The 23,297-nt window shown below is 41.1% G+C and overlaps 2 protein-coding genes across 6 annotated transcripts in view; one reads left to right on the top strand and one right to left on the bottom strand.

The window, feature by feature from the left end:
* The first annotated feature begins 914 nt into the window (after positions 1-914).
* On the top strand, positions 915-9,069 carry LOC128228292 (uncharacterized). The gene is made up of 11 exons (XM_052939520.1): positions 915-1,209; positions 2,721-3,636; positions 4,388-4,619; positions 4,811-4,867; positions 5,717-5,819; positions 6,307-6,370; positions 6,572-6,629; positions 6,756-6,820; positions 6,958-7,033; positions 7,242-7,372; positions 8,259-9,069. Exons 2-11 carry the CDS (start codon positions 2,783-2,785, stop codon positions 8,920-8,922), a joined length of 2,304 nt encoding a protein of 767 aa, XP_052795480.1. The 5' UTR covers positions 915-1,209; positions 2,721-2,782; the 3' UTR covers positions 8,923-9,069.
* A 1,528-nt stretch (positions 9,070-10,597) lies between these two features.
* LOC128227791 (adenomatous polyposis coli homolog) overlaps positions 10,598-23,297 on the bottom strand; it is a 50,891-nt gene continuing 38,191 nt past the window's right edge. For all 5 annotated transcript variants that reach the window (XM_052938643.1, XM_052938646.1, XM_052938645.1 and 2 more), the window contains 2 exons: positions 14,985-22,215; positions 10,598-14,527 (listed from right to left, as the gene is read on the bottom strand). In XM_052938643.1, coding sequence (XP_052794603.1) covers positions 11,905-14,527; positions 14,985-22,215 — 9,854 coding nt within the window. In that variant the 3' untranslated portion in view covers positions 10,598-11,904. The remainder of the gene's footprint in view (positions 14,528-14,984; positions 22,216-23,297) is intronic.

The following is a 23,297-nucleotide window of genomic DNA, read 5'->3' as shown; positions in this document are numbered from 1 at the left end:
TTTTAGCAATTATGATTGTAGTTGTGTCACATCTGTAGTTGCCTGTGATATCGGGGTCGTGTGTAGGTTTGGTTGGCCATCGGTGTGCACCACTAGATCAACCGCACGCGTGGGTGGCTGTCTCGGTGACTTAGTTGGGATGTAAGTTAATGCATGGGTGTTTCTGAAGCTATATGTGCTATAGTATAGGATCATGTATAATATTTGATTACAATGTACTCCTTTACTCCCTTTTATTTCGTTTCGAAAAGGTATTTAATGCATGCTATACACTCAAACTTGTAAACTTCGAATTTGTATTCCAACTTGTACTTCCTTATTTCTTTACTCTTTAGTTTTTTTTTGTAATTGTGTTTGTATCATATTGTACAGGTTACCAATGTTGCGTATGCACATTCGCAATAAACATATTTGTTGTTTTTGGCTGGTGGCCCTTGGCAAAGACATATTAAACTTGAACTTGATGATTACAATTCAACAAAACATTTGTGTATGGAGAGGGATGGTGACTAGAGGGCCATTTGGGGAGATAGAAGGAACGAATGGATGAACAGAAGGTACAGATGGTAGGGAAGTACCTGGTGGTAGGAAGGGCGGAATGGAGGTGTAAAAGATGGATACAATGGGAGATAAGGCCGAACTTAACACAAGGAACCTATAACAGAATGGAAACACGCGGGTCAGACTGGTCGCGTGGCAAGGCGGACTGTCAGTAAACCTGCTCTTGGGATTATAAAGTCAACAGTGATTTATTTAGGTAATCCGACCCACAAAGTCAAAAATCAGTCGGAACGCCGTGCTGTAATTTAATTTTGAATACAATAGAGATCAAATGATAAAACGGATTTCTTTACCAACACCATTGGCAGACTAGCGAAAAACAATTGATATATCATGGCTCGTTATTTCAAGGCTTTGAGATCTATCGACCAACACGTGTAGAGCTAGACTTATGAATGATCTGTTTTGGAATGAGGAAAACACAAATGCGTACGGTGCATTCAGAATAATAATTCCCTTACGTCTCAGATACAACTGGATCTATTAATTTATATAGAAAATGGCATTGAAAGTATGAGACGCTAAGATTGATTTATCATTACAACAAAAGGCTTTACGAGTTATTATAGAAAGGCAAACCCGGAAACGAAATAACGACTGTTGATGCCCTGGGAAAGGGATGTGCCTTGGATTTGACGCTTAATTGAAGTAAGACATGTTTAACTTATATTTTTATCCTTAAGTTTCAGTTAATACTTTATCTAGACTATTCGACATCCATTTCATGCTTATTTTTATGTGTTAGGTCCATTATCTACAGTTATAAAGTAAAAGAACACGACACTATTGAAATACATATTTTGAAGTTCGAAGGTTGAAAATAAATCTTATTCTTGAACTATATATGTACGTACAGAATATTGGGGCAAGGGCTAAATATTCCATCAAGAGTCGTTAACATCCCAAACTAGGGTTGAGTTTCCATTGATCGATTGTGGAGACAGTTGTATGCTAATATGAAGATCTCTCGAGTCTAAGTATTAGTTAGATAACATGAAGTTAAATCGTCATGATTAAGAAAGGGCGCAGTGAGTGTAGCGAACGAGCCCTTTCTTTTTGATTTAGCTATTGCATGTACTTCATGGCATCTAACTGACCTAATATACAAACTCAATGGCTGACATATTGCCAACGCAAAATCTGACACAGGGATTGTGTATCGGACGAGTGGCAGTCGGCGGACCTTTAAACACCCGGGAAAGCTGAATTTTTTAACGATCAAGTCTATTTCTTAATCATTGCCTATCTGCAGTTTTCATTGGCTGAAAGAATAGTTTAATTGTGTTTTGATTCCTGGATAGAAGTCAGAATATTGTTGACATATCTATTACTTTCCCTTGGTTAGGATCCAACCCACGACCTCCTTGATGTTTGCATTTCTGTGTGGGCCAATGTCAGTCGAGGATTTTCTATTCGCTTGTTTAACGTAGATCGATTCTGATGAATGAACCATGTAGACGGAGGTAGCACGTTCTATTTTCTTTAGATCGCCAAAATCGAATTCTAACATTAAACAAAGTTATATATTTCTGTTGGCAGTTTTCGGAACCAAGAAGTTTGGTAATTAGAAGCGGCCAAATGGTTTAAATCAACCCATTTTGCTCTATATTCGTGAACATTAATTATTGAATCCCAATCTCTATAAATCAGCTAGTTTACTCCTTTTTAGTTTTTACGAATACAGAAACAAAACTCATATTGAACTATGCCTCTCGTGAGAGTGGGCTAGTGGTGTAGGGATTCGGCCTCCCACCGCCCCCACAAAGTATATATATGTTAGAGTTCAATTTTAGAAAAAAATGAAAACAAATTCGTTTACCATTGGCCCACACAAAAATGCAAACACCAAAGTATGTTAAAATAACTCATACGCAATAAACATGAACTTGTTAAACGAAGTAATACCGCATGTCGTACATTACGTTACATAAAACCCGTCACGTTCACAATATCTGTGGCCGGGAGGTAAACACGTTTTATATGTAATTGAATATTTCATCTTCGTATATCTATGTTTGTGTGTGTGTTTTTTACTGCATCAACTAAGATAAATTAAAGTTTGTCTTTAATAAACCTTTAAATACTAGCATGTTCTTATCTCGTTTTTGCAAAATGTACCCAAATGATATGGTTGTCTTTGCTTATTTCACGCCGGGCAGATCAAGACCTCAGGTACCCCCCCCCCCCTCCTCTCGCCCTACATCCCGTTCCCGGGCTGCAGATGGAGGAGGACAGCCGGTCGTGGGAGGAGCGCTGTGACCGCTACTTCTCATCCATCTCTGACACGGAGAAGGACCGTGGCCAGGAAAAACACCTGCCGCCTCCAACCACCCCCGAGTACACACCGGCCGCGGGAAATGGCCATTCTCAACAGATACCTGGTACTGATCGCGTAGAGGATAACGTCCAACCATGGTCGAATCTGTCAGATCTAAAACTTCCACTGGCGAAGAATAAGGTTTTGCGTCGTGTTCAGTCCGGTGCTTTAGCGCGTGTTGATGTCCACGGTACAAGAATGCTCGCGACATCTACATCGTTGTTAGAAGCTGCTGTCTGGTCTGTCTTTATGTTAGGAAGTCTCGCGGTAACAGCGTACTTAGGCTATCTTATTGTATCGAACTTCCAAACGAGTGGTACAGTATTCAAACTCCAAGAACACGCATTGAAAAGAAAAGAGTTCCGTTTTTCAGTATGCAATTTGAATTTAGTTAAAAAGTCTTCCATAGAAAACTCCCCTTCGAGTTCCTTCCTAGAGGAGCTTATAGGCCGCACAAACGAATCATCAAGGACGGAACAGTTGAAGAGGGATGTGAAACAGGTGCTGGAATCTAACGGGCACTTCTCGGAGTGGATTGAGGACGACGCATTTATAGAATATCTGGAGGCGGACGTGGTTGTGCAGGAGATGCAGAAGTTGAGCGGCGGGTCCCTGGTTCGGCGGCTGGCGGCCTACCAGAACCCGGGACTGTTGAGGCGACTAGGAGCCGTGGCGACCGCGGACGTGCAGAGGCACGGCCATACGGCAAGCGGTGCGTTGCTGGATTGTTGGATGGGCAACAGGCGCTGTCAGCAAACGTGAGTGCTAAGTCTGTATATATCAAGCGTGCAATGTACAAGTATATGCGACATTTTAAACTACATACCTCCACATACACCTTTAACTTGACAATTTTAATTTTAATGACATCTCGATTGCCGTTGTAAAGCTCAAACCATGTCTATGTTTTCGAAGAAGATTATAGTTATGATGAGTGCTAAAATTATATGGCCTGCTCCAGTAGTATATAACAAGAGGGTCCATAGGGCCATGGATTGCTCACCTCAAACATAGAACTTTGGCCGTGGAATGCACATAGTATTTAGATTTCAGATATGATTTGACATAGTGTCCTACTTTTTCATCTGGCAAAGCCTAAATTTAATCATGACATAGATTTGAAAAAGACAATCATCATGAGCCTTGCTGAAAATTAAACTTAAATTAAAAGACCTATATTTGAACTTGGTCGATATTTAACCAAGGCAAATACATAACTCAGATTGGATGATAAAAGCAGCCTCTGTTGCGTAAAGATTTGTCTAATATTTGACCTGTTGGCCTAGTTTTTGACCCGACAAGAGCCATATTCGCACTCGTCAGAGAATTCAACAAGACGACCAGTTTTTACCAAATTTCACAAGTTTAAACTTCTGTTCTCTACAAAGAAGACAAACCACTTTTAGACGGAAGGCGAACAAAAAAATAATCACAAAAACTCACCCTTTACCAATTCATGTGAGATGAGCTATACAACAAATACTGAAAACGGGATTTTTCTGATTGTAGTGACTACAGCAACCACGTGGACGGGACGACCGGCGGGTGTTTGACATTTTCCATCCTTCCACGTACCAGGGAGATCGTTGTTACCATGGACATACAGATCAGCGAGTACATACCCGACCTCACTACGGGGGTCGGGATAGCGGTGTACATCCACCCAAAGGACACCCCGCCTAACACAGGGACAAGAATCATAGCTACACATGGGGCCCAGCATATTATTGATATACAGAAGGTAGGTCGGGTTCGACGCGTTCTTTCTATCAATATAATACTGAGCTAATTGTTCGTGGCTTTTGAAGCTTCGTGCATTTTTACTGAACAATACGTTTGGTCACCGATTGCAAAATGTATTGTATTGTTCTTGTGGAACAGATTGTTCTATTTGTTCTCACTAATTGAGATTTATTTTGTATTTGTTCTTAGGTAAAATCAATTATAAGAAAACAGCATGACTGTGACAGCGGATCCAAAACCATTCAGGTAGGTTGTTTTGTTTCAGGTACCGAATGTCAACAATGCAAAAGTTAAGTGCAATATGTATTAAGCACAAGTGGCATTTTTGTTTAAAATGCTGTCTTTTACTACTCTCCTGTAAATTATCGTACTAGTATATCTGTGTGTATTCCATTGAAATAAGATTACCAACAAACTATGAAGATATAATTTTACTAGCCAATCCTGAACTTGCCCGATTGGGGGAGGCGGGTGGCGGGAGGGAGCCCACCTAAGAAAGATCAAGACACTTGGGACTTGCAAAGTGTTTCCTCTGAATACTGCCTTTAGCTGTCGATTTCATAAAACTTTCATAGTCGAATGAAAAGAAAATAAAGCAAAAATATTAAATGATTGGTGAATGCTAAAAGATTTACTGTGGTCTACTATAGTCCAATAAGGAATAAATACCGTGTTTTATGCACATTTCTTTCAAATTAAACTCAGTATCCTTCATAAGAACCATTGTGTTTTTTTGGAATATTAAAACAATAGTATTGATTGTGGTCAATCTTATTTGGTAGTAAGAGTGCATCTTTAAACGATTCCATCTTTTAATTGGATTAATAATTTGATTTCATAAACTAAAACTTCAAAAAGCTTGATTTTACAGCAGTTTGTCTTTAAAAGTATTTGTAAAATTCTAAATCTATGATAAAAGCAGCCATGCGGAACCAATGTTAAAAGATGTCCCCTTTTCCGGTGGGGCAAACTATTCTAGAAAATACTACCCTATAATGTTTGGGATGTAACTTCTCATTTCATATTTCTCGGCAAAATATGCCGTATTGTATATTCAGTATATAATTTGAAGCATTTTCCATCCAAATGTTTCAGGAATCTGAGCGAGCGTGCCTGGACGAGCGTGTGAATGTCGCGTGCGGCTGTCAACTGCGTGGAGACACTGATGGCGCGTGTGATCTACTCAGCTATGACACGTGTACGCAAATGGCTTTCTTAAACTCATGAGAAAATCTTGTCAACTTAATTTTTATGAAAATTGCTTTTGATGTTTAAATTTCTTTTTTCATCTTTATTTTTTGTTTAACCACGATCATTTAGCTACTGAAAACTATTTTCACATAAGCGGACGAAAAACAAACACACAACAACACACGTTTCAAGTTTATTTAACGCTTTAGAAAAGCGAACATATTTCCCATGTTATTAATATTTAGAATGATGTATCTGAACAATTACAACTGTGTTCTTCCCTCTAAACGTAAGAAAGGTAAAACAACCCGTTTCAGTATTCCGGAAGTTGTCAGAGACATATAATAACAAGCGTTTTGCGTTGCTTGGTGCAAACAGGAAAATAGTTTGGGCATTTTGTGTGATTTTTTGTTGACAAAAAAGAGTGGTCAGTCAAAATTATTTTGTTGCATTTTCTGATTTGCCCTCATGATTATATATTGCGCTCTTTACAGACATATGCTACCAAGCGGTTGTACAGGCGTTGAATATCAAGCAGGACTGTCCACTTGCGTGCCAGTAAGTTGTCCTTCTCAACATCTGGAACTAAATTAAATACGCTGTATGCAGGACTTAACTTTCTGTATTCAAAACCTATACATACATATCTCAGCTTTACAAGAAAAACGTATATTATGTAACATAAGTAACATAAGTAACATAATTCAACCAATAAGAATGCATTATTGTCCTTTATTCTGTTTCTCCGTGCCTTTTTAGGGAGACGCTATTTCAAGCAGATATGAAGAGTGACGGACTTTTCACCGAGGCCGACCTGGTATGACGTTTGAATGTACCCCTGTTTGGGGCTCTTCCGTAATGTTTGTATTCCTAATGGCTTATTACAATTTACTACAATATGTTGTTATGTTTTATATTATAAACATATGCACGGATATTTCAGAGATCGTTGCAAGATCTTCTTGGACATGGAAGAGGTCACTCCAATGTTTCTGCGAGCACTGTCCAGTAAGTGTATTTAACCAAGTTATAGGCACACCCCTTTTGATGTTAATTTGCATATTCTAGAAACACAGTGGGTTTTTTTGTATGAATATTGTTTGATTTACATAAGTATCTGTTGTTTCACGTTATTTCTCATTCAGAGATAACGTTGTCCGGGTGACGTTAGACGTCAGTCACGTTGTAGAGGAGGTGTGGCGGGAAGACGTCGAGATGAGCGTAAGTTGAATTATTCTTCCTAAACCTGATAGGTATTTTCCCTTCCAATACTGTTAAAAAGATGAGTTGCACCACGGAAAAATGCCATATTTATTTTACAAGATGGCAACTTCAACAAAATATAATGTAATAATGAAGACCTTTTCATTATCCCTCCTTGTATCTGATGTTCCCCCTTTCTTCATAACACTCTTTTGGTTTGTATCAGGTGCTGGCGCTGCTATCGGGACTTGGTGGATTGTCGGCCCTGGTTGCGGGCGTCTCCCTCATAACCGTGCTCCAGGTCGCCTGGCTGCTTGCTTCCTCCGCCGTCCGCGCCTGTCGCAAGTCATGTTGCAGGTATAACTCGTAAATGCTTTAGATAATAATTTGTTTATTGTCGCTTATAATTGTGTGTCATCTAAATTATCCTAATTTATTTAGCCAGACATAATGAACTCAAGGTGATCTATAATAATACCAAACCGTCACCGGAGTGAAGAACACTCCCACACGCATGGACACACTGGAATGATAAACTATTTCTTTGAAACAAACATTTGTTCATCAAAGTCGAATTTGACCTGTATTTTGTAGTGTTAACACGTGTACCACGGCACCCGAACACCAACATTTTGCAAATTAAAATTCAAAATCGGGGTCAAAAATTGGTAGTGTGTAAATAAAGTAAAACAAAATGACCTGTATGTTTTGGTGTTGAACATGTGTTCCAAAAAAATATTTTAATCCGTCGACCTTGTCAAAAATTATCATCCAGTTTTCTTGCTGTTGCGAATTTGAAAAGGGTACATACTCCATTACAAAATGGTTGTTTTGTCACGAAAGTCTAACTTGTCCTGTATGTTATGGTGTTAAAGATTTGTACCAAATATTAGTTAAGTTTGTCAGAATCATTGGCAAACTCTTGGTTGAAAAGATGCAAAAACCCAAATTAGTCGTTTGTATCCTAAGACGAACTTTCATGAGTGGTTGTCCGGACATCTTATTTTGGCAAATTCTAAGTTGAAAAGGGGTCATAAATATTTAAAAAAATGTTTGTAACAGTAGTTGAACATGACCTGTACTTAAACATGTGCATAAAATATCTTCGACTTTCCATTCGTTATCGTAAGGACAATATTGACCGACCGACCAACCGTCCGCCCGACCGACAAGCTCGCTCCTATATACCCCATCCAAAAGTTTGTTTTGTGGCTGTATAAATATGTGAGTTTTATAAATGCAGGAGATCAAGTGAGCCTCAGCTGCAGCGTCTTAGTGACTCGGAGATAACGTCGATCACGTGGGCCATGTTCCGTCAGCGGCGACGTCTGGAGGAGACGCGGAACATCACTTACAACGAACGATTGAAAAACGCGCAGGCGGATGACGTGCAGGTCTCGGCAATTTCCGGGAATGTCAACAGTCGCCTTTCAAAGCGATTAAGCTACCTGTCCTCTGGGAGCCGCAAAGAAATATCAGATAAAAACAAGACGGTGACAGAGGGTGAATCTTACTCCAGCCGTATACACGGCGGCCATGCGTACCAGCGCAGGTACAGTTCAAATTATGGCCGGCCTGACCCGCATAGTAGTGGCAGTAGAGAAATGGACAACAAAACAAACATACTTTACAAAGACGCAAACAATGTTCATACAATTACAAGTGAAAGTGAAGTTTACAGACCAAACAGAATAATGGAGTCCACTAACGGGCAGCTCGACCACAGCGCGTCTTGTGGTGTGTTTAGAGACACTCGTCTGGCCCCAGTGCACGAGGCCGTGTCGTATAGGGACGGAACGTTTACCAAAGAAGCGATGCAGGCAGTGAACAGAGACGCAGTTCAGTTTTACAAAGGTTCGATGGCTCATTATACTTCTAATAATATAAGTGAGCCCGTCTACCTCTAAATATGTCCGGTTCCTCATTGTTTTTTTTTTGTAATTTATAGAATCAATGATTTTATATTGATCTATATAAAGTTATATTATTGATCTATGCTCATATTTCGTATGAACTCATATGTAATTGATGAATAAATAAAATTTCACACTTTGTTCTAGAGTCTAATAACAGTTCAACAACTTGATAGTGGAAACAGTGCATTGAAGTGCATATACTATTTGATTTTTATCGACGCCGGAAACAAGCGAAATTTAAAATGTGTGATCATGTATGCACTTTAGCTCAGTGGTTTAAGAATAGGTGAGCGATTGTGATCCGTAATGGTACTCTTGGAAAACTTAAATTCATATGTTATATACCCCGACACATAAATCAGACCGAACTAGAAATGCATAGCTGTATAAGTGTAAAGTGATGAAACTCCATGACCACAACAGCTGGACACGATATGTTATCAGTGTAACTGCCAGCGGTTAGGATAAAATGGACACGTGCAATCTTTTGCAAAGTTTTTGTTTCAAACAACTTTCATTGATCAGGATGTTCGATCCCCACGTATGGCCGCTCAAAAAGGACACACTTATAGCCAGGATACGGACTCGAGCTCCCAGTTGCCTTTACAATCAACTTGTCAATGATCGTGACTTAATGCCCCAGATCAACAGGGTCATCTGATGGTCGAATGATAACAATAGGACGACGAAGGCACTATATCAATAAAATGACCGGACCATTGCTGTTGATGCGAAGACCGTGTATAACAAAAGGCATGAGTTTTCGAACAAATAACCTTCATGCAGTGACCAATGTTTTACCAAGACATGACCCAGGACTTCGATTTTTGGTGAGGCATAAGATATAACAAAGAATGATGTAAGACAAGGCATAAAGTGTAAACAAGCTCTTCGTAATAATTGACCTTGAAACTATTTAACTCGACATGACCCATACTCAAACTTGCACTTATTGTCAATGAGACACACTGTCTGGCCAAGTTTCGAAACGAGTAGATGGAATATGTTGTTAAGTTAAAAAATATCGAAAATTTGACCTAATGACCTATATCAACAAGAACTTAATTACAGACGATCGGGCTTCGTTGTAAAAAACGTGTGACTGAACATGTGCAGCACAGATTGGCAACTACTTTAGTTCTTCTCAACATGACCCATTACCATACTACAGATACACTTTATGGGTTTTTATTCTGGACCATTTTAATGAAGATCGAGAATGTGGCGTTTATGGTGTTGTCTTAATAAAATATTATCTACAGGCCGGACAGGATGTTCATAGTGGCCTGCTTTTTGATACACTATCGTACTTGACCATATTTGTTAGAAACGGTAGTATTTGTGTTATAAAAAGGTATGATGGCCTTCTTTCAGTCCCGACATAACCCATAGTCAAAGGATCTTAAGTTAAAAGGAAACATTCTGTCAACGTTTTATGATGACAAACACTTGCAGCCTCGGCTATATTTGACCTCGACCTAGTTTCAAGACACAAAATATCAAAGTGACCTTGACCTACGACGAGGACGTTTTCTACTATGTATGTGCTTAAAGCGACAAAAATACATCAAGGTCGGCATTTAATCGACTGACGGATATTTGTAAGGCTACTTGACAAGTGTAGACACATGTCATATGGTGCAAAGGTTGAATGAATAATGACATGTACAGTTTTATCAATTTATTGTTTTAATGAACCAACGGTTCAATGGTTGCGTAGTTTTATAACAAATATGCACACACCGTGATAAAATTCAATGACAAAAAACAAGCAAAGTGCGAACAAATGACCACTGTATGTCAAACATGATGAATATGTACGAACACAGCAATAACTGCCACTTGGGGAAAATGCATTATAGGCCCGGAATGAACATAGCTAGTATTGGCTTGTGAGCACCAAATATTGTCATCTTTTAACTACACATCTAACCAACCTGTTCTATTATACATTTACTCCAACTCACTACCGCCAATTAAGACACTATCCAGACCATTTTCCACAACTCATAAAATCATCAGCCAGTAACTTCAATTCTTATTCCAACCAATTACGTGAAGTAAAAATAAAATCTTAAATATTGCACAAAAATACAAACTACATGTACAAGACTGGCACACAACTCAATGCGTCAATATAGTATATACAAAAGTAATACAACCGCTTGTTCAAAACACAACATGCTATACTGACTTATCAAAACACATATTCGACTGTCACTTCGTATAAAACATTAACATAGATTTCAAAATATATTATAACACAACAGTACCTTGATTAGCTGCATAATAAATGTAAGACTTACATAACATTTTTTCTCACCCACAAAGAAATCTGAATGATTATATTTCATGGCTTTCAGCATTAATTAAATTCAGCAATTGTTATCCAGAAATTGAATCTACAAACATAAAGTGAAATTATGAATTGTTTGAAATATACATATTAATACAAGTGTTTGCCTCAAGCAGAACAATGGCATCAAATTGACACATTGAACAACAAACTTATATAACAGTTGTGATGGCTGTTCACCTTTAAATCAGCCCCCACATGGATGTGTACAGCTATTTTATCAATTTCAACCTGTCTTATTACAATGGTGTTCACCAGTTCCACTCGGTAGCTTTCCACTACTCCCTGTTAGTGGTAAATAACTTATAACTTAAGTTACATGTTCAAAATCAGCAAATGCTGTCTCAGAGCATTTGTGTATGGCCACATTACTCAATTTAAATTTTCAAACTGAATTGGGTTCTAATATGAAGTGAGTATTACACTGATAAATATTTCAAAATAATTTTTAAAAAGAATTCCAAATAAGATAACCGCTTTAACAATAGGTCTTACATATAACATATCAACATAGGCAAAGAAATCAGAAATATTCTATTTCCTGACATTCCAGACTAGCATGTCAGGCTAATATATACATGAAAGTAACGCTCACATAAATGCTGTTATCAAATTGGTTATACTGTCGTTATTATGCATTTCCGTTTGCCTCCATTTTCCTCCCCATCATCAGACTTTTCGTGTGTAGATGAGATCTGGGCCTGTCTCCGGGCCTGGAGCATCTCAGTCTTGGTCAGATGTTGCCCCGGTGAGGATTTACTAGAAGAAAGGGACCAGTCATTGCTCCCAGACTCACTGAGGTCACTGTAAGACAGATCATTGGCACATGGGTCAGCACTGATTGAGTTATTTGATGGCATATTGGAAGAGCTTTTAGGACCTAAAGATTTTGTTTTAGGTGTTGGAATGGAACTATGACTGGTAGCATTACTAAAAACTTCATCATCATCGGATCTATCAATGTCAATAAGATCTTCTGCACTTTTCTTCATACTGGAGGTTGATGATCTGCCATCTTCGAGATCACCACTTTTTTTACTTTTAGAACTTTTGCTGGACTTTTTCAATGTTTTCTGCAAACTTTTGTTCATTTTAACCTCTGCTTTCTTTTCAGCCTTTTGCTCGGCTTTTGAAAGTTTATATTCAGATTTGTTGATTTTGGAGTCCTCTTTTTCCTTCTTAGGTTTACTGCTTATAGTAATAAAGGATTTACTCTGTTGATCAGACACTTTTTTTGACCCCCCACTGAACATTTTACTGACTGCATTAAGGAACCCAGAAGAGCCCTTAAAACCCCGTTTCTTCTTGGACATTGTCATGTCAGATGCTCTGAATCTGTCATCCCTGCGAATCCACACATCCTGACCATCGTCATACTCTATATGGGACACACCCAGATGGGCGGTCAGGTTGAGGCTTTCAGATCTCTTGACCAATGGCAGGGTTCTACTAGTCTCATCAGCATTGGGTAAAGCTGCAAACTCATTCTGAGATTTCTTCTTGGTCCAAGTTCCAGAGTGTATCCGGCCAAACTCGAGCTGAATCTCGCTCATGGAGCCACTCTTGCTCAACCTATTAGCGGGCGAGTTGGTCAGGTCCATCTTACTGGTATCCACAAAGTCATCATAGAAGGTACTTCCGTCAATCTTGTTTTTGTTCTCTTCTATACTTCTAGACATACTTTCAATAGATTTTTCAATATTAGATGCCCATGCTTCTTCAAGATCATATTCTACTCCTATTTCAAACACAGAAATGTCTCTGCATGTTTTGTTTAGTGAACTGTCATCAAAGATTGGCTTTGCCTTACTGACATCAGCACTATTGAAGCAGGACATATTTCCACTCTTCCGCACATCTGTTTGACTTGTTCTCATTCCATCATGGCTTGGAATTTGACTTGCATCATTGATGGCATTTAGTTTATCATAAGTAGAACTTTTGCTTATTCCGTCAACAGTTGATTCAGGTAAGATGTATGTATTCCTATTTGAATTTTTGTGAATGGAATCATTTTTCTTGAATTCCTCTTTACCTTCAGATTTTTTGTTTTTCCCTTTTGTTTTTGCCACTGGTAACTTTGATACTGATTTTTTCTCAGACTTTGTCTTGTTTTTCTTGTTTTCAGACTTCCACAAGCCTGTTATTTTGCTTGTCACAGTTTTCTTCTCATTCTTTGCATTGCCTATGCTATCAATGGACCCCTTTCTGTTACTCATGACAACTGGAGTAGTTGGCCTTGAACCAATCTGTTTTAAGCTGTTGTTAGAACCAGTCACTTTAAGGCTTGACCCACTGCTGGATTTTACAACCTTCTCAGATCCCTTCTTTAGACTCTGCCCACTCGATGACTTATTCAGCATACTTCTGCTTGGACTAGGTATCTTACTATGTTGAGCATCGTTCATCAAATTTCTCCTCACATTACTTCCCTTTCTCTTTCCGTCCTGGTCTGCCTTAAAATTGTATGTATGGAGTGTTTTGGCCCAGGAATCAGGAGGGCTGTCACTGGAGGAGGTTGAGAAGCTATTACTGACATTGGAATTATTGCTGTAATTTGATGACCCACTAGAGTTCCTGTTGGTTTGGGAAGATTCACTAGGTTTCTTTTGGCGCATCTTTACACCATTTGTTGAATCAATGTTTTTAGACTTATCACTGGGGGAAATAACAGGGGCATTCTTATTTGTAGATTCTTTAATAAAAGTTCCTTGCTTTGACAATGCCCTTGGCTGTGCCTGATTGTCTTGAGAATTAGATCTGTTCACAGGGCTAGCTTTATTTCTAGACTGATTACTAAGGTTCTGAGACATGTTTGAGCTAACCCTATTCACAGAAGCACTTCTATTTGATCCGCTACTTCTGTTAGCAGAATCACTTCTATTGGCTGATGTGTTTCTACTGCCCCTCGGGTCACGACCTTGAGACCTTTGGTCCAGAGAGCTTGATCTCTTGTGTGGCTGTGTTTGGTAGGGTGAGGTATACTGGGCAGGGGAGCCAGACTTGACAGGAGTACTGCAGGCCTGGGGTATGGTCTTCAGTGTGTGGCCCTTTCTGCTCTCCCTGCTTGTGTTGCTGCCGGAGGTCACATTAGGGGAAGCAGCACCAATCACCGTCCGGCCTGATGTCACTTTAGGGGAAGCAGCACCAGTCACCGTCCTGACTGAGGTCATGTTAGGAGAAGCACCAGTCACTGTTCTGCCTGAAGTCACCGTTGGGGAAGGAGCACCAGTCACCATTCTGAAATATACAACAAAGACTAAGAAAACTACCAAACAGCTGTATAGCTAAAATGAGTCAATACATGTACCCTCATTAAGACTTCACTTAATGAGCAATTCATATTCTAAAGCAACACCATGTTAATAATCATTTAGTTTGAATTTCTTCATTTTAGTTTTACTTTAACAGCATGAATCAGTCTCAGGTCGATTTTATTGGCAGAAACCAATTATGGTGTCATTTTAGAGAGACCAAAAAAACATTCAATGTTTGAGCGCATAACCTCTTGGGTGAAAGGCAGACACATACAACTTTCACCATCTTAATTTTCATTTGTTTAATAAACAATTTAGAAATGTCAATACCATCTGTGATCGGATGTAGTTTCTTATACTTGTGTAAAGTAGCATAAGGTGCTTGGGAAATCCCAATTAGGTAAAACAGTACAAAAATGCTACAAGTACTAATCACTTGCCTTGGTGAAAGCTTTGCTGGACCTGTAGTTTTGGCCTTGTCTGCCTTCTTGCTTGCTTGATTAGGTGGTGTTGATGGTTTACCCGGGTACAGGGGCTTCCTCCGGCCCCTAACTCCCTTCTGCTCCTCACCCTGGACAGGCCTCTCAGCTTCTACCTTGTTCTCCGGCTTTATGATGCGTGGTCTCCGACTCGACTGTGAGCCGTCGCAGCCTTGACTGTTAGATCCTTCACTCCGCTGGTCTGATGCTGCAGACCACGTGTTTGAAGCCTCAGATGCTGTGTCTGACATGTAGTCATTGGATACAAGAGACAAGGTCTCATTTTCGATAAATCGGTCCTCATCCACTGTTGACACACCAGACAGGATCATCTGCTGCATATCCATTTCTGACATGACAATACTAACATTCTCAGCTAGAGCTCGTTCATCTTCTGAGGTGATGCTTGCTTGCATCCCGTTTATCATCCCATGATGCTGTTGCCTTGCTTGTGTAAAAGAGCTATTAAAAGACCTCCTATTCTTCTCAGTAAGCGTTCTGTCCCCATTACCATGGTGACCATCTGCATCATTTCTGTAATCCAAAACTGAGTCATCAAGAATGTCATCATCTGTATCTGGGGCCATGCTGCTGGGGAATGACTGTTTGCTGATATTTTCAACACTGATCTCTGTATTGCCACTGCAGCTCATGAAGAAGTTGTAGTCACTTGCCGGGGAGTCAGTCTTTTCACTCTGGTTATCCCCCTTCTCTACACTGCGAGTCATTTGCATCATCTGCTGAGTGAAATTCTTGGTTTCCGAGATCACTTGCTGCTGGTGGTTGGTTATTTGCATAAAGGCTGATTGGGTTTTGGCCAGTGAGTCAAAGGAACCTCTATGGACAGTGTTCCTTCCAAACACTTCAGCAAGTTGCTGGTTTGACAGATCTTTATTGCGTTTTTCATTATCTTGTGAGCGTGACCTGCACGGTCTACCTTTTGAATCGGCTACAGGTTTTCGGAACAGCTCATCACTGGACCTGTGTGGCTCTTTTCTCCACGCTGACATTCTAGAATCATGTGAACCTGTTTGGTCTAGTTCATCAGCAGACAATGCCTGGTTGGTGCGGGGCTTTCCTGCCAAGCTACTTATTCGCCCCTCCTTGGCTGGTCGGGTGCGGGGCGGTAAAGCAGAGCTTATACAGTCCTCCAGCAGAGCAAGGTCATCTGGATCTTCATCGTCATCATCTGACTGAACACTTAGTGAACTCAATGAACTGTTTCTAGAAAAGCATATTGGTGTATGTTCCACCTTATACCCAGACTTTTCATCTCTGGATGCTTGCTTGTTATTCAACATTTGTTTTGATTTAGGTGATTTGTTTGTTCTGTTGTCAGTCACAGTAACATGTATGTCACTAGCCTGATCCTGGTGGTCATCTTCATGAACAGACTGGTCCTCGCTTGACTGACCTATCACCTGTCTCTCCAGCTCTATCGGATAATACTGGGAACTGTTACTGAGGTTTGATGTTTGAGATCCAGATCTTTCCTTGTCTAAAGCTGCTTTCTGGTTTAAAGTAGATTGAGCATCAACTGGTACAGATGATTTTTGAGAATCTGTTTTAATATCTAGGTTACAAATCAGCCTATTTGCAAGGGCTTTCACCTGTTGTGCTACAATATTTGAAGATGAATCATCATCCATAATTCCAAGGGAGCTAAGTGAGTCATTACAAGAGAAGCTCTGTGGTGTTCCCTCCATTTTAAAGACTCTCATGGAGTCACCACCCCCTTCTGCTTGCAGAAATACTGAATTATTGCCTGCTGAATAGGTCATGGACTGCTGATAGTTTGTTGAAAGACTAGAGTTGTTCTGACTTGACACTGTGGGCCCAATGGGTTTACCCTTACTCTGCATGTTCCGGTTTTGGCTAAGGAAAGAATCAGTTGTCAGGTCACTGAATGAGGTAGAGTTGGACATGTTTGGTGTTCCTTCCTCAGCAAATGTCTTCACCTGATCATTGTCTGGTTCAGACATTACTCTTTGAAGATGGGACTTTTTACTTTTTTCACCATCCTGTGCAAGGCTAGATGTTCTTTGGGGTTGAAAATGGGAGGGGTAGAATGGCTCCTTACTCTGAGAATTCTTATAACGGTTAAGACGCATGTTGTCTTTCTCAGATGCCTCGGCCCCTTCTGCCTTTCTGTCCATTGACCTTCTGGACTTGGAACCTGGTCTAGGGGCTGGCATTGCTGACTGGATCATTTCTGACAACAAATCCTCATTGTCATCAAGGGAACTGCTGTCTGATTTGTCATCATCAATCGGAATGGGCTGTTCAATAATAGGTGGAGCAGGTTTGCCCGTGGCTAGAGCCCTTTTTTGTGAACTATCATGATAAGCACCTTGTCCACTTCGATCAATTTTAACTTTTTCCTCAAAGTTGGCATTCAAGCTGCTTAAATCACTGAAAGAACCAGTTGTAGAAAAATTCTGTGGTGTTCCTTCAGTAGCGTATGATTTGATAGCATCATCTCCATCATCATCATAATCATCTAGATAGCCAATGTTGTTGAGAATCTGGGGGTTAAACTGGGGATGTTTGGTGGGTAGTCTGCTGGGAGCATTGGTTTGTGGTACCGGGTGACTCTGGGAACCCTGCACATATGGCTTTTGTTGGAAATTCTGAACATTTTGAACTTTATTTTGTGCAACAATAGTGCTGGGTTCCTGGGATTCCTTTACAGAGACTTGTTTTCTCCCCATTTTAGGAGAGCCAACAGCTGATCCACTAAATGGAGTGTCCTCTGTGTTGTAACACTTGACAGTGTCAGATTCTATATCTATATCACCATTAGCAAAGTGGAGACGCTCGTTTTCTGCTGGAGGTGATCCAGGAATTGAGCCATTGAATGGGGTATCCTCAGTAGCAAATGTTTTCAGGCAGTCTTGGTTCTGGTCAGCATACATGACATGGTCTGGATATTTTCTCCCCATCTTTGGAGATGTGGGTATAGATCCTGAGAAAGGAGTGTCTTCTGTGGCATAGGTCTTGCATCCTTCACCTTCATCATCATAGTCAATATTGGAAAGGTTCCTGGCTTTCTGCAGTATCAGAGGACTTGGCTTTACAGCAGGCTTGGATTTTTGTGCAGACCTGTTAATCACTGACTGGGTGTTTGAGACATTGAATGGTGATTCTTCATCTTGGTACGTACGCGTCGAGTCGTGGCTTGTATCTAGCATACCTAACTGCTGTATCTGCCTGTGTTGAAGAGGTCTAGGGATCTGGGACTTGTGTTTCCCAGGGGATGATCCTTGAGACTTTTCATCTTTAACACTTTGTTTGCAGTCTGGTGAATTCTCCTTTGATGATTTGCTACTTGTTTTAGTGGGTTTCTTGGCGGAACTGTTAACACTGGAAGATTTACTAGAAGACCCAGACTGAGGCTGGGACTTTGCTGGAGTCTTGGATCTCGAACTTGAACCACTGTCTGGCTTACTGGAACTAGATTTCCTCCTCGAACTGCTGTCAGAACTTTTCTTAGCTTTCTTGGTGCTTATTGGCATTGCTGAATTGATAAAGTTAGCCAGAATTTCATCCTCACCTTCAGAAACATCAGAATTGGAAGACAGGGCCTTTTCTTCTGCTTTTAGGACAGTTACAACCTTTTCTTCTGTAATACAGGTAGTAACTAAGTTTTTCTCGCCCTCTTCTTGTTTTGAATCTACCGGTTCTGATGAAAATCCTACACCATTTTCTTGCACAGATGTTTTGTTAGGAAGTTCAACTTGGTTGAAATTATTATCAGCATTCTTTGTAACTACCTTCTTTGGTTCATTACAACCTTCCTCATTAGTATTTTCATCCTTCCATAGACTGGATGGTTGACTTGAGGTTATTGTGATGTCAACTGTTCTATTTCCACTACTGCCTTGGCTCTTAGCTCCTGGAGTTAGATGGCCCTGACTACCAACTAGCGTTCTTTCATTTATGTTATAGTTATCACCAGTAATGCAACTAAGCTCACTCAGATTGTCATTGAATATAGGTGGAGTCCCTTCATCCGCATAAACAACCGGTGCTTCAGATTTGCAGGAGCCTGTTTCATAATCTATTTGCTTCATCATCATTTGATTCATGGCCATCAGCTGTCGGGTTGGGTTAACAAGCTGTGCACAGTGACTGGCGCTGGTGGTGAACTGCTGTGGTGGGAAATGCTGGGGTGGGAAGAGTTCTTGTTTCACGTTTCTGACTCCCCCAGCATGTCTCTCTGGTGACTTGGTCCTCCTGGGGCTCGGTGGCATGGTCTCACTTGGGGAATCTGGCAGCTCACTTGGAGACACCACCTCACTGGCCCGCCGACTGTACTCGCTGAACACGGAGCTATGCACTGACTGGGTATCAAAACTGCTGAGGGAGCCAAGTGAAGTTGACCTGCTGAACATCATCGGTGTCTCCTGAATCTGCTCCTTGTCATCAAATGTTACAGTCTTGTGCTCTTTCTCGCTGCTGTTGTCCATCATGGACCGGGTGTCCTTCTGTCTGTACCCCTGAGGTGACCGGGACTGGGAGGGCCTCTTGAGGACGCTGCCATTCATATCCTCCGTCTCTTCAATCCTCTGTAGGGGCCCAGCTGGCCTCTTCTCCTGCCTGTCTGCTGCCTCACTGCTGTGCAGGGAGCTCAGGGAGCTGACCCTTGAGAAACATACCGGGGTACCTTCCTCACAGTATGTCTTCATCTGGTCTGGAGGAGCATGATCATTTCTGTTGTCATGAAAACTGCGTTCTTGCATTTCCTCACTCTGGTGTGTCTGGGATTCCTGCGACTGTCTATCAGCCTTGATGTGGTAGTTGGTGATGACAGTAGTGCCTGTCTGGATGTCAGTCATGTTACTGCCTGTCCGTGAACTCTTCTCTCCATCATGCCTTCCTCCTTTCTGGCCATCATCATGCTCACAAGACTGTTGTCTCTGGCCTGGATCATTTTCACCATATTTAGAACTAAAATTGTGTGTTTCATCACCACTGTAATCTCTTTCATCAGCTGGGCACTGTTGTTCAGCTTCCTCCAGTATTTTCACAGCAGTGCTTAGGTCAGTGAGGGATGTAGCTGTGCTGAGGTATGGAGTACCCTCAGTACAGAATGTCTTGATCTGATCCTCATCGATGGCCTGATCCAGCCGGTCATTGTATCTCCTCGCCTCTTCAAGCTTGCAGTCTGCACAGTTTGGATCTGACTCCTGATACCCTGAACTGTAGTTTACCCTTTCATCTTGGTTGTATTCTACACCATATCTGGCTCCGTAATCAGTCGGTTGTTCTGGATCATCCAAGTCAGTTTCAGCATATGCAGCGTTGTAGTGATACCTTTTGTTTATTTGCTGGTTCATACCAGGACGAGGAAGGTATGGCCTTGGACCAGACCCTGGAAATGGACCCCTCATATTTGCTTGAACATTGCCCATATAGCTACTGGGTTGAGGTTTTGGAGGATTCAATGGAAACCTTGGTCCAGCATGATGCTTCTGTTGCTGCTGCTGCTGCTGCTGCTTCTGGTGAGGAATACTGGAGCCACTCTCCTGGTACTTCATACTGTAATCAAGCGGCTTTTCGTCACTATCATCATCATCTGGTTGGAGTCTTTGGTTTGTCGCCATGGTGTAGTTTATTGAGGTGCTGTGGGCTGGGACAGTTGTCATTATGTATCTTTGGTATGCCATTGACTGTGCCTGGCTCATCATCTGAGTCAGGTAGACTGGATTTTGTTGGGATGAACTGATGTGTTGACTAGATGCTGCTGATGAAGATGGCATGTGGTGTTGCTGTTGCTGTTGTTGTCTCAAACTTGTTACTGGATATGGGACTTTAAATACTGATGTGTCATTTTCATTATGTTGACCATTTATCCCAGCATGCAATGCAACCTCCTGCATGACTTGCAATATTCTGCTGTTTGGTGAACCAAGTGGGTTTCTCTCTGTCCTGCCCTCGATACTGCCTCTATGGTTGAGTATGGAGCCCTCTTTGTACCTGTCTAGACTGCCGCCCATGAGGGAGTGTGTGCGAGGCCCAGATGGGTGTCTAGCTCGGTCGTGGGAGATGTCAGAGTGGGTACTGCCTACACTGTCCTGGCTTCCCGACCTCGCTACTCCATGCTGCTGGCCCTTGTCTGTATACAGGCTTGTATCTCCACTCTGGCTGCGGGGCATCACAGGAGCCCTCACCATAGGCCGTCGTGGGTCACCATCTTGTAGCTGATACACTGGGTACACAAAGTGGTCACTCTCCTGTTTCTTGCCTTCAACAGGACTGTCTCTTGGGCTTTCCATATTTTCACAGGTTTCTGATAGATTTTGGTCTATTTCAGATTCTAATGCCCTTTGTTTTCTTACATGTAATGTAGGTCTATTTTGATTAGAGTTCTTTTTGAGTTCAATGTTTTTCATGGCAGGCCTTGCAGCAAGGAGATTCTTTAAGGCAGCACTACTGCCCATGGAGATCATTTTGTGTTTAGAGTGTACGAGATTCCTCAGCATGCCAATGGCTCCCATTTCCCAGAGTGCCTGCTGGTCCTCGGCACAACGAGCAGAGAGGTTCCACAATGTACCACAGGCATTACTCACTATAGTGAGACTTGTGGCGCGTAAATGTTTCAGCAGAATCTGTAGACAGCCATGCTGCCTGAGAATTTTCCTGTAGTCCTCTCTTACTGCCAAGTGACTGCTTACATTTCTAAGAATTCCGCCACCATTTTCCATTATTGCAGAGGTCTTTGATGGACTTTTGTAAGTCAAGGAACAGATCAAGAACTCCAGTGCACCTTCAACTGCACAGATATCGGCCTTGTTTTCACTACAATGAGCAGACAAGTTCCAAAGTGCACTTAGAATACTTTTCAGCGTTGTCTCTTTTTGTACTTTCATAGAAGCCCTCATGAGCGATGTAACTGCTCCAACTTCTCTGAGTGTCTTTTTACTGGCCAGATCAGCCTTCCAGGAGAGGTTACGGAGCACACTAGCGGCAACCTGGCACAGCTCCTCATTGGAACTGAAGAGCTGTGCGACGAGAGCCTCCATGCTGGTTTTCATTGAGCATAGCAGGGCCTTGTTGGTACCATCCCCGAATGTCAGGTTGGTAAGAGCCATGCACGCATATCGCCGCATTGTGATGTTGTACTGCTCACTTGTGTCGGCGTTCACATCATTGTCAACCTGCATCAGCTCTGCTATGGCATGAAGGCCTCCTAGAAAACAATTATGAGAGATTTGAATTTTAAAAAGAAATCACATTACCGTAACTACATAATCTGGAAGAAAAATTATTATTATGTAATAACAAAGGCTGTCACTAGCAGCCTGGCCACAGGAATGGAAAACTGCTTCTTTGAAAAGGGGCCATAACTCAGTAGCACATAAGTTGATTGTAACCAAAGTCAAACCTGACCTTTATTTGAACAAGAGAATATAATCCGCCGAATTGAGAACAGTATCAACTTCACCTTATGACAAAGAATAACAATGGACATAAACAAGAGCTGTCACAGAGACAGCGCGCTCGACTATTCCGCCGCTTTTCAATGTAAGGATTGAAAAGTTTTGGCAAAACATGCATGGATCACTGTTAGATTAGATTTCAATGCAATACATGGTGTGTTGAGATATTGACATAAATGTGGTTTCATGCAAAATTTTAACGAGAATTACTAAGTCTAATAATAAAGGGCCATTATTTGCAAAATACAGTTATCTAACTTGGTTATTCAATTAAGTTGGGTGGTTGAATACCATTGTATCAAGTCTCAATGCAATACCTGAAGTAGTTGCTGAGATATTAACCTATGTGTGCTTACACGCAAAACCTTAACCAGAATTTCTAAGTCGAATAATAAAGGGCAATTATTTGCATTAAATGCAAACTAGAGTTATCTTACTTGGTTAATTTAGTAGGTTGGATGGTTGAGTACCATTGTATCAAGAATCATATCCAAAGTTTCAATGCAATAACTGATGTATTTACTGAGATAATGACTTAAAGGTGCTTACATGCAAAACTTTAATCAAGGTGTGACGCCGAGGCCGCCGCCGCCGCTGCCAGGGTGAGTAGTATAGCTCTCCTTATTCTTCGAATAGTCGAGCTAAAAAGGGCATTAACTAAAAAAAAACCTGCACCCAGAGTTATGGCTCCTGTGCATTGTTTTTCTCCGGAATAAAATCAATCTTTCTAGCACAACAGACAGGCATTTCCGGTAAATTCAGTCGTGCTGGAAAACTCCATCTGGCATCCCCCCATGCCAGATGAGTCACGCGCTGTGACGTAATACTTTCA

Source organism: Mya arenaria, chromosome 3 (assembly GCF_026914265.1).
Source record: "Mya arenaria isolate MELC-2E11 chromosome 3, ASM2691426v1".
Classification (NCBI taxonomy): Eukaryota; Metazoa; Mollusca; class Bivalvia; order Myida; family Myidae; genus Mya; species Mya arenaria.
Note: the sequence above shows the minus strand (reverse complement) of the source record. Positions and strands in the feature narration are given on the sequence as shown.